Source organism: Copadichromis virginalis, linkage group LG7, assembly GCF_057382275.1.
Source record: "Copadichromis virginalis isolate Kocher_CV1m ecotype Utaka linkage group LG7, C_Virginalis_male_GT1.1, whole genome shotgun sequence".
Classification (NCBI taxonomy): Eukaryota; Metazoa; Chordata; class Actinopteri; order Cichliformes; family Cichlidae; genus Copadichromis; species Copadichromis virginalis.
The window spans coordinates 69,815,801-69,827,421 of NC_140624.1; the positions used below are offsets into that span (position 1 = coordinate 69,815,801).

The 11,621-nt window shown below is 49.1% G+C and overlaps 1 protein-coding gene across 2 annotated transcripts; it reads right to left on the reverse strand.

Moving 5' to 3' along the window:
* Positions 1-1,028: 1,028 nt before the first annotated feature.
* On the reverse strand, positions 1,029-11,198 carry LOC146706784 (uncharacterized). 2 transcript variants are annotated; one of them, XM_085465011.1, is made up of 13 exons: positions 10,636-11,198; positions 10,465-10,558; positions 10,204-10,291; positions 8,469-8,805; positions 8,275-8,368; positions 5,519-5,606; positions 4,908-5,214; positions 4,448-4,541; positions 4,251-4,338; positions 3,130-3,448; positions 2,367-2,460; positions 2,204-2,291; positions 1,029-2,127 (listed from the first exon to the last, which is right to left on the reverse strand). In XM_085465011.1, the coding sequence occupies exons 1-13, from the start codon at positions 10,694-10,696 to the stop codon at positions 1,540-1,542; spliced, it is 2,340 nt and encodes a 779-aa protein (XP_085321137.1). In that variant the 5' UTR covers positions 10,697-11,198; the 3' UTR covers positions 1,029-1,539. The 2 variants fall into 2 exon arrangements, with proteins under 2 accessions (XP_085321137.1, XP_085321138.1); XM_085465012.1 differs by lacking the exons at positions 10,465-10,558; positions 10,636-11,198 and adding an exon at positions 10,422-10,463.
* Between the last annotated feature and the right edge of the window lie 423 nt (positions 11,199-11,621).

Here is an 11,621-nt window from a genome sequence, read left to right on the forward strand (position 1 = left end):
TAATTTGTGCACCAATTCCTCTGACATCGTCTTATTAATCGTTAGCTTACTATGCAAACATGACAAGTGAAATCTCCCGCAGCTTAAACATGTGAGAGGTTGATCGCGCAGAGAATCGCTGAGCTTATGTGAGTGCGTGTGTAAAAGCAGCAGGATATATATTTTAGTTCTGCTGAGCCAAATAAGACAGGTCAGGGTGAAGAAGTGACAGCCAAAGAAAAGCTTACCACAAAACAGAAAAGTTATGACAAATCAGACTATAAGGCAAAAAGAAAGTGCAGCTTTATGGTTTCATGGACAAAATTATTTCTGTGGCTGCAATATGACGAGCTAAATAACCAGGGCTGCACATAAGTGGTCCGCAGGTGCGCATTCGCTGTCAAAATAAAAAACACGCACAAGGGTTAGGGTTAAATTTAAAAACTGTACTTTTGAGTTAAAATATATATTTATAATTTTAATAAATGACAAATTAAAAATGCATGAACATTTTTTTTGTATCGAAAAAATATCGAACCGAACTGAACCGTGAATTTTGTGTATCGTTGCACCCCTGGTGTTTAGGTGTAGACAGGTGTGCTGATCAGAGCTCAGCAGCAACAAGGAAATCTGCCGAGGTCTACGAATTCAGCTACCCTGCACCCGAGTACAGGATGTTCAGGGCTGCACCTCCCAGTTTGTGTAATTAGTGGAACCATTTGTCCTGAAAATGTTTAGTAAAGTCAGTCGTTGCCCCCCCTGCCCCCCCCCTCCATCACTGTGAAGAACTCGTAAAATCCCTCTGGAGCTTTTATTTTGAAATCCGGCTGCTCAGTGCAGTTTGAGTGGCATCAGTCACAAATTGGTGTTTTGTTTTAATTAAAGGCTCCTCTGGACACTTCAAGCACACAAGCATCATCTTACACGGGTGTGATCACAGTGAGGGATTCCCGGGAACAGCCCTCCTGCTTCAGTTTTCACTATTCCCGATGAACCCTGCAGAACCCTTTCAGTTCCTCAAAGAGAAGAAAGAAAACACTCTGTGGCACTGAGGATGGAAACGAGTTTAACTTGATGAACTTTCATTAAACACAGAAACAAAAGTCCTGCCTGACTCTGTGCAGCGCTCCTGGTAACCAGTCAGCATCCCAGGAGGGCGCTTCCAGAACGTCCAATGAAAACCAAACCGACCGGCCTCCACAGTGAGGTCGTGTTCTCAGGCAGCGCCGGACCGTTTTCATCACTGCTGCCGAGATCCGAGCGTCCGCCGCGCTGGGTCTCCTCCTCCTCCCCCGGCTGAACAGCTCAGAGATCCAAAGGCGGCCCGGCAGCCGCCTGAGAACACGACGTCAGCCACACCTGACTCAGGTGATGTTTCTGATTATTATGGACCTGCACGCAGAGCCGTCTGATCCCAGGACCGCCCACTCAGCGAGCTCAGTCCTTCACAGAAGTCCTTCTGTGGATCCAGAGTCTGGACCCACAGACAAGCAGGCGGTTTGCCAGCCCGCCACGAGGTCTGTACAGGGATAGTCCACGCCCCCACACCGCACCGGCGGTCTACATGAGGGCGTTGAGGTGCCCCGAGTGTCCCACAGAGTTCAGCATCAGCGCCCTCTGGTCCAGCACCTCCCTGTCCCGGCCCAGCGCCGCCCTCTCCTGCTCCACCATGGCTCTGTCCCGCTCCACTGCCGCCCGCTCCCGGTCCAGCCACAGCCTCTCCGCCTGCACCGCCGCCCTCTCTCTCTCCAGCGCTGCTCTGTCTCGCTCCACCATCTCTCTCTCTCGCTCCAGCGCCGCCCTCTCCCTCTCCACCATCTCCCACTCACTCTCCAGCCCCCCCAGCGGCCCGTCGCATGTCTCTGAGCTCCGCTGGTTCTGCTCCGCGCCGTCTCCGAATGCATCCGGCGCGTAGTCTGAGGAAGATGGGCGGGAGGGCGGTGGGGCAGGGGGAGGTGCGGGGGTGGCGCGGGGCCTGAGTCTGGGGGCGGGGTCTGGGTGCTGATCGTCGTCCTGAGTGACGGGGGCCAGGAGGGGGGCGCTGCTCGCCAGCCGGCCCTCCATGGCTTCGTTCATAAGGTGAAACCACGGCCAGGAGGAGGCGCCGTCTGCCACGGTCTCCATCCCGACAGGAGGGTACTTCAGGTCCTGAGGAGAGCAGAGGATTTTAGAAACACGCAGCCACGAGCAGCTTTACCGAGGCGGGGAGTTAGTGACGGCCTACCTTGTACCGCCTCTTCAGATTGTCCCACTTCTTCGCCATCTGGTAGGTGGAGACCTTCCCCTGCAGACCGAGCTCCTTCAGGATGGCTCTGACAGGAAGTGAGGACACAGAGTCAGGAACGCCTCGCTGCTCCGACATTCACCCGCACGGGAGGCATACTTACTTCCAGGCGGCTTTGGCGGCGTTCCTCCTCCCGGTGAACAACGCCTCGTTAGCGGCTCGAAGTTTAATCATCTTCCTCGTGTCCTGGTCGGTCACTGCGACGCACACAGGTCGACAGACAAGTCATCAGTGATTTTATGCTGCAGTTTCAAAGTTTTCAGGGTTTTTTGTGCTGCATAAGTTTAATTTCAGGTATTTTAAATTCGTTTAAAAGATTTTTATGTTCTTGTACTTTAATTCATTCAGTTTGAATAAATATCTTTTATTGATATCTGTATTTTGATAACAATTTTTTATTCATTATTTATTTTCAAACATTTGCATAGATTTCATGTGTTTACATTTTAAACCACATTTTTATTAAATGTTTTTTCAGTATCTGTATTTTAACACACTCATTGTTATTATGATAATATATATACTTTCCTTATTTCTGTGTGTAAACATTTTGTCTTTATTTTAATCAGTTATTTTTAAAGTTTTTATTTTACTTTGTAATTTATTCAATTTGAATTTTGTTACATTTTTCTTTGCAAAGCTTTTCAGCGTTTTTTCCTCACAGGATAAATTTCAGGTCTTATTATTTAGTCTTAACAGATGTTTGACTTCCTGTCTGATGTTGTCTTTGTTTGTATTCATTTGGTTTTTGCCGTTTTGTATTTTCTTAAACGTGAAAATTTTTCTTAAACAACGTGAGCGAAGCCTCGAGGAGGTTTGAGGGCAGCGATCGTCACCGGGCCGTGACCACGAAGAAATCCTCTCACTTTTATACGTCGGGTCGGAGGGTGTCGAACACTCCTCTCCGCTGGCGTCGATGTAGGTGACGTTCCCGTCGGACTCCGCGTTGTCTCCGCCCACCATGCTCTCCAGCTCCGACACGCTGCTCCTCTCCGCCATCAAACAGTCTCTGTCGGGAGGCGGGGACGAGCCAAACACGCCGTCCTCCTCGTTGGTCCAGATGGGCGTCACTCGGGGAGCTTTGCCCGTCAGACGGCCTTCCAGAGCGTCGCTCATCAGCTGGAACCAGGGCCACGAGGCCGGGTTGGTCTGACCCTCCATCCCCCGAGGAGGAAACTTCAGGTCCTGCAGACGCAGCAAACTCACGTTTCAGTGAACGCTTGAGGCGAGCAGCAGCTCTCTGCGGCGCTCTGCCGATTACTATCAGAGAGCTGCAGGACACTCAGGCGTCTAACTTTATCTAAACAGGTCCGACTGGACAAAGCAGGTTATAGGTTCACATGCAGGGCACACGTTACTGCGAGTCACCTGAGAGTCATCGAACACACCAACCACATTTCCTTCAGTTACTATAACACCTTGAGGTCAGTTTAAAACACACCCCTCCGCCTGCACACGACTAACGTATCGACGGCGCCTCAGTCTCGAGCGATCCACTCACAGACTTGCGTGTCCACACCGCCCACCTGCAGGACTGACACTACAGTAATTATCTCAGGACTGTTGTCACTGCCGATCAGGAAAAACTGGGTTTGTTGCACGTGTGGAGAAACAGCTCAGATCAAAAGGAATGTTTTTCTCGCTGGTGTAAATGTAAACTAGCAGAACATCGACACTGAAGCTGACTTCCTGGTTTTAACGCCTGAAGCTCGTAAGCGTCTCACACACACAGACATTCACAGTGGAGACGTTTATCCGGCCCACAGTGCAACAGGACGGCGTGCCAACGATGAGTCTCTGTAAAACCTGACATGTTAGCGTCTGTGCACCAAGTATTTGTAGGTAAAAATATAACAACACTTATTTAAATACAGGCAAATTAGTTATGAGGACAACACCGCCTCAGCTGAGGGCTAAAAAGGATGCGGCGGTAACACGGGGTCACATGACCTGAGGCACGCTGCTCAAACTGCTGCAGGGATCTCACCTTGAATTTGGTCTTCAGGTTGTCCCACTTCTTGGCAACCTGGTCAGGTGTTATCTTCCCTGTCAGACCCATCTCCTTCACTATTCCCCTGCGCACACACACACACACACGCACACACACACACACACTTTAACAGGACCCCGACACACACAGAAACGAGCGCAGTGTTTTCAGCAGATGCTCGAACGCTCGCTCACCTCCACGCCGGTTTGGCGGTGTTCCTCCTGCCGGTGAACAGAGACTCGTTAGCAGCTCGCAGCTCGATCAGTCGCCTCGTGTCGTCTTCGCTCACTGTGAAAAGAGGCGAATGCAAACGTTACTTTGAGGCGTTTCCTGCACGGCGTGCATGAATACGATCGGGTGACATCGTTTGTTTCGTTTAAAAACTTCCTACGTCCTGATTCCAAACGACTCCAGAACTGAAGCTCCGAGCACAACGAACTTTTAGACGAACCCTCGAACCAAGAGAAACCGGACCTATCACATGACCTCCTAGGCAGCTGATTGGCTGTGCTTTAATAGTTTTCACTTGCACATGTTCCCTTCCTCCCTGATGCCTACATTCCCCACAATCCACCCCGGCTGCAGCGCAGGACTAAGCTGTGCCCCTCAGTCTCACTCTGCTGTCTGAGCTCCGAGCTGATCGATTATCCTTACGTTTGTAGGTGAACTCGCCCATCCGGTGCAGCTCGCCCAGAGCCGCCGATCCGTTCTTGTCCTCGTTATCAACCAGCAGGTCCATCTCAGACTCCGTCAGAAACTCGGCCATCCCGCCTCGGCTCCGGCGGGCTCGCTTCTTGGGTGTCGGGGACAGCGACTCGCAATCCTCGTCTTCATCCTCCACGATGGGAGTGAGGATGGGCGCGGCGCCAGCGAACCGTCCCTCCATGGCGTCGTTCATTCTGTAGAACCAGGGCCAGGAGCTGGGGTTGGTCTCCACGCCTCGAGCGGGAAACTTCAGCTCCTGGAGAAATGACAGGACGTCAACACTGCCACCATCTGCAATTACCCACGATTCACAGGGACGCCGCCGATTCGGCTTTTCTAACTATTGATTATTAATTTATCTAATTTAACTGAAAGACGTGCAGCATTGTGGAGCTGCAAAGAACACATGAGTGGCCGTTATATAGTTGCAGTTCCTCTAACGTCCACTTGAGGCACCAAAACTGACATTAACAAAGAATGGCTATCGCCCCGCCCACTGCGGGTTACGATCTGGACGGCGACGCCCCTTCGAGTCGTGGAGCTGGAGTGAGAGGACGCACCTTGTATCTCCTCTTCAGGTTGTCCCACTTCTTGGCCAGCTGGTCTGTGGTCAGTTTGCCCTGAAGGCCAAGCTCATAGAGAATCGCTCTGAGAAAATCAACAAATAAAGTTATTTGAATTGGAGCCGAGCCCCTTCAGACCTGACCAACAATGAACATGAAGGTTTGGAACTGTTTGTCCTCGGCAGCGTTGGAGTTATTTTAGGTTTTTAAGTCTTTAAAAAGATGAATTTCTCAAAACGCTGCACGAGTCCTGATTAATTTACTCAGGTTGGTTATTAAGTTGATGAGCCTGCAGCAGAGCGCCGTGAGGAAGTGATCTGGAAACATCAAAATGCATGTACTGGTCAATGCTGCCCCCTGCTGGTGTATGTTTGACTTCACATTTGGACAGGAGGGATTACAAAAGGTACCTTTAAGTCTTTGATAATGATCAGAAAAATAAACATTATTAAATGTCTGAGACGCTCTGCAAATAAAAACAAGAAATATTTATGAAACCCTAATCTACAAAAAGTATATAAAAAAGTCCAAAAACTTATTTCTTATCAATATATTCATTTTATTTTTGGTAGTTTTCTGTAAAAAAAAAAAAAAAAAAAGTCTAAATGTGCTTCAGGCACCAAAACATTTAATACTCGATGATATCCTGATTTAACCTTTAGATCAGGCACACTTTAGGTCGCGGGCCAAACACGATAAACATTTATTGAACCCTACAACAATGTTTTTTAAACATAAATATGAATAAAAACAGACAGGAATATTATTCCAGATTAAATAAACTTAAAAAAAGAAACTTTAAATATTTTGCTCTTCATAAAAATATATCCTGTCAAAATGATGCAAGTTAGAAATAAGAACATGCTGCCAAAACCTCAGGAAAAGTAAATGAGAGCAAACACAAGGTTGGAGCCGCATGTAGACGAGCTGGGCGCTGCTGCAGGAGTGGAGCTAATAAACTGTGCGGGTCATTCAGTGTCGTACTTTCCCTGAGTGCATCATTACACTGCAGCTGCATCTGAATCTGCACAGGTGCAGCTCAGCAAAGTGCGCTGACTTGGTTCAACATTACTGCAACAGAGAAAGTGAGGCAGGCTGCACTGGTGCATTTGTGACAGCTTCACTGCATCATACATGTTCATGAACTGACAGGTTTCCTTGCTGAGCTCAAAAACTCTGTTGAGAACTTTTATCCCGACTCAGCCAGCGGAGCTCTGCATGAAGGAATGTGGGCAAACTCTGAATCTATTTCCCACATAAAAGACTGAAACTGACGGTGATTTAAACTTTTAGCTCAGATAAAATGTACGGTCTGCGTCGCGGTGATCATTACATGCTCCATTTTTAGGACTTTACCACACAGCCTTTCCTGGTGTGTGATGCAGTGATGTGCTGTTAACTCACCGGTACATTTCTCCTGCATCTTTACTCGCATCCTGCGGACTAGTCCGCTTTTTCCACCGCACAGCACCGGCGCTCCATCTGTTGTAAGTCCAACAAGTTTGTCCCAGGGCAGTTTCACGTCGTTACACTTTGACATGCGTTTTTAAAAACGCCTTTTCCCGTCGTTGTCCCGTGCATCGATTTAATGTCCAATATTTCCTCTCCACGGATGAAGCTGGTCAGCTGTGCAGTGTCCATCATGTCTGTACTTTCATCCACAGCCGAGCATGCAGTGAAGTTTTTGCTTCTTTCACACAACTGTGTTCTTAAATCAGTGACCATCTCACAAACCGATCAGCAATCGTATTTCTGCTCAGGCTCACATTTGCTAAACTCTGCGTTTTGTCTGGACACAAGACGTCCACAGCTTCATCCTGCAGCTCTTCAGAGCGGTACCGGGCTGCTTTGGCTCCTCTGCTACGATAAAACTTGCTTTCACAACAGCTTCACTTTGTGGTTTTGCTCTGGTGACGAACGTCTGCTGAAACGTCAGATTCTTCTTCAGCTCTTCTACTTCCTGTAGTTTCTGCGTTTCGGTTTTTCAGCTTATCCTGACGTTTTGTCTCGTAGTGCCGTCTTAAATTAAATTCCTTCATTACAGCCACATTAGCTCCACTAATAAGACGCACGGTTTACCAGCATGTCTGTAAACATATATTCAGCCTCCCACCGGCGCTGAAAGGCTCTGCTTTCAGAGTCAACTTTTCTCTGCACCATCGTGAGAAGTAGCTTGACGCGGGAATGTTCCCAGTTAGCCTAGCGCTCAGCAAGGAGGCTGCAGCGCTGCATCATGGGATCTGTAGTTTGTATATTACTAGCGCCTCATATCGCCGGGCCATGCATAACAATAATAATACATCTATATAAAATGATCTCGCGGGCCGGATGTGGCCTTGACTTTGACACATGTGCTTTAGAAGAAAACGTTCGATTCATTAGGACCACATCATGTAACGGAGATCAGTGGAGCCTTTGTTTACTGTGACCAGGCCACAGCTGGACGGGTGGGAAACCTGCTGTAGAGGCTTGAACTTCAAACACGCCCAAAACATGTTTGAAAACATATTTTCATGACATTAAACCGTGCGACTATCCCAGGAAGTTGATTCCGTTTCTCACACTGAAAAAAAACACTCCGAACAGGTGATTTCGTCACCCGGGTGACTGAGCGCGCATCAACACAATATGACAAATTATTTCTTTAAATAAGATCCACGTCAATAACAAATCTGAGATGACGGAAATAAAAAGACAATAACAAAATCAAACCAGAAACCGGTTCAGACCTGGTTCAGGTGCGTTCGACTCACCTCCAGGCCGGCTTGGCTGAATGTTTCCTGCCAGTGAAGAGCGCCTCGTTGGCTGCTCGAAGTTTGATCATCCTCTCGGTTTCTTGTTCGCTCACTGTCAACAAGAGGTGGGGGGTGGGGCGGAGCCATTAAACACTCGGTCCTGCGTGAGGTGTGATTATACCTGATGATGTCAGCCAGGTGCGTCTGCCTACTTTTATACGAGCACTCGGTCATCCTCCTCCAGCCCATCGGGATGCCCTCAGGGGGCGGAGCCTCCGTGTGAACCCCCCCATCATCCGCTGCTGTTTCGGCTGCCACCGTGTCCTCCATCTCCGTCTTGATGAGGAACTCCAGAATGTCGGTGTTCTCCTGGTTCTGATTGGGCTGGCAGTTGCCACGGTGACCGGCGTTGCCAGCGGTCTCTGGGCTCAGCACCAGGTTGCTGTTGTAGAGGCGACCCTGCATGGCTTCATCCATGATGTGGAACCACGGCCACGACTCCACAACGCCCCCCATGTGGTCCTGGCCCTGGTATGGCTGCTTCAGGTCCTGGAAAGAGGAGAACAGTGACCCCTGCAGGCTGAAACAGGGACGTACAGTAAGAGCTGCCTGCAGGCGAGCGTCAGCAGAAAAACTGTTCTGCAAAGTGCGTCACAGAAAGAAACGTGCCAAATAAAAAGAATTAAACATGAAGACATTTAAAGGTCTTTTTCCTCCAGTCGACTCCCTGAAAGATTCACCAAGAAGCAGACAGATGTGCTCATCGGAAAAATCTCATTAAAAACAAACAAACAAACAAACAAACACCGTCTCTCCTCATGTCTGAAAAAGTAACTGTCCCCAAAACCTGATAACTGGTTGTTCCACCCTCGCCCAGACTGATTTAAGTCCAGACTCGTGGTGTTTGCTGGTTGAGATCTTCAGCCTGCTTCACTTTGTCAAACAGCTTCTATTTAAAGGATTTCTGAGTCACCACTAGGGATGGGTACCGGTATCCGGTTCTGACATTAACTGTACTAACCAGACCGAAAAGCAGCGCACATTTCGGTGCTTTGTTTTCTTGAGATGTCACACACTTTGGATTCTAGCCAATCATTTTACGTACGTACGTTCTTTTAGAGCAGAGCTACAGATTAAAAATGTCCAAGGCGAAGCGGTCAAAGTCTGGCTGTACTTCACAGCAAAAGATGCAAACTCAGCAGCAACAAGTGCTTTAAGCTGATACTGTGATACTGTCAAAGGAGGTAACACCTCGAATCCGATGAAACACCTGGCGACGCATAGCGTTTTGTTAAAAGCCGAGAAATGCGCCGTATTTGATAGCTTGCTGCGAGACCTCACACCGTGCACATCTACTGCGGGTGTGGTGCCTGTTATCTGACCCGGAGCAACATCCCCCAAAAACCCGAAGAGGAGCGTCCTGGCCCCTAGCCCTGCCAGTGTAGCAGAAATGATGAGGATGATGATGCAGCAGCAGCCGTTCTTCTCTGCGTGAGTAGCTTAATGTTGTTCGTGTGTAATTTACGTTGAGTAGGCTAACCATGTTATTACATTAATGCATGTAAGGTGAACTAGCAAACATCATCATAGCTACATGTGGCTGTCTTCTTGTTTGATGGCAGATGCTCCCTTCACCCTGGCCAAAAAGGCTAAAATGACCAAAGAAAAAGTGGAAAACAGCTAAACATGAGAGGTTTTTGGACAAAGTTTGTGTTTTTCCATTCTTTAATCACCGGTTCGAGCACCGGTTTGGTACTGGTATTGGATAAAACCTAAACGATACACATCCCTAGTCAGCAGGTCTGACAGGGATCAGGCCTGGGAGTGGCAGTGAAGGGAGTCTTTGCAAAAACATGAGGATGATCAGTTAACTTGTGAGTTCAGGGGGGGGTAATGACTTTCACAGACATGAGGAGAAGAACAGCAGCTACATGGCATCTCATGTACCTTATATTTTGTCCGCAGGTTGTCCCATTTCTTGGCGATCTGGTCTGCCGTCAGCTTCCCTTCCAGACCGAGGCCTTTCAGGATGGTGCTGAGGAGACAGGAAGCAGGACATGAGCACTCACTGAGGCCGTGGGAACTTTATGAGGGTGCTGCGACCGGTCCTGGCCGCTGGCACCCGGATCTCTCAGGTTAAACTGCTTCTGCTGCTCCTCGGTCACCTGTCGCTTGCTCAGGTGAGTCCAGGAGCAGGCGGGCTCATACCTCCAGGCTATCTTTGCAGAGTTCCTCTTCCCTGTGAACAGGGCCTCGTTGGACGCCCTGAACTCGATCAGCCTTTTCACATCCTCTTCGGTCACTGCAGGCAGGCAGCGGAGGTCAAAGGTCAGCAGCTCAAACACATGGAGCAGCACTTTTAAGGGTACAGGTACTTACTCTTATAGGAGTTCTCTGGGAAGTGAGGCAGCGGGTGGGGGGCCGGCTCCATGGTGATCATGAGAGGACACAGCTAGGAGAGAAGGAAGGAAGGAAGGAAGGAAGGAAGGAAAGAGGGAGGGAGGAGGAGGAGATGTGCTGTGTTCAGGCCCGATGCTAACTACATCCGCTAGCGCATCCTGTTGCTCCTACAACGGGGCTCCTCCGTCCATCACGGGGGCCGGGCCGTGTCTGTGGGCGGGGGCCGCCGTCTCCTCCCGGTGAACCGTTAGCGGCCAGAGGCTGCAAGCTAACTCAGACGGCTAAAGCTAAACAACAAACAGACCGCGGAGCCGGGCTTCCCGCCGCACAGAGAGACACCGGCTCCTGTTAGCTCGGCTCGGCCCCGACCTCCGCCTCCTCTCGGTATCTTATGTCACCTCCTCCGACGGGCGGAAAAGCGTGAATTAAAGCGTCCCCGTTAACGGAGCTAGCCTGCATCCCGACGCTCTGCTCCGAGAGAAGGGTACGCTCGATATCTCCACCCGGGCCTGGCCGCTATCACCTGACCTCCGGCTCGAGAGGGCGGGGTCAACACAAACACAACCAGCTCGTTTTTTCCCCGTGTATTATTATTATTATTATTATTATTATTATTATTATTATTATTGCTTTTTTTACATTAAGTAAATATGGGGATTTATAACATATATATGGATATAAAACAGGACTGCCTGAAATTGTAATAACTAACTTTCGCACTTTAGTGGTAAAAGCTTTTAGGCAGGAAGGGGTTCAACTCCAGGCCTCGAGGGCGTCCTTTAGATGTGTCCTTGATCCAACACAGCTGATTTAAATGGCTAAATGACCTCCACAACGTGTCCTGTAGTTCTCCAGAGGCCTGGTAATGAACTCATCATTTAATTCAGGTGTGTTGATCCAGGGTGAGATCTAAAACTTGCAGGACACCGGCCCTCGAGGCCTGGAGTTGGACACCACTGCTTTTT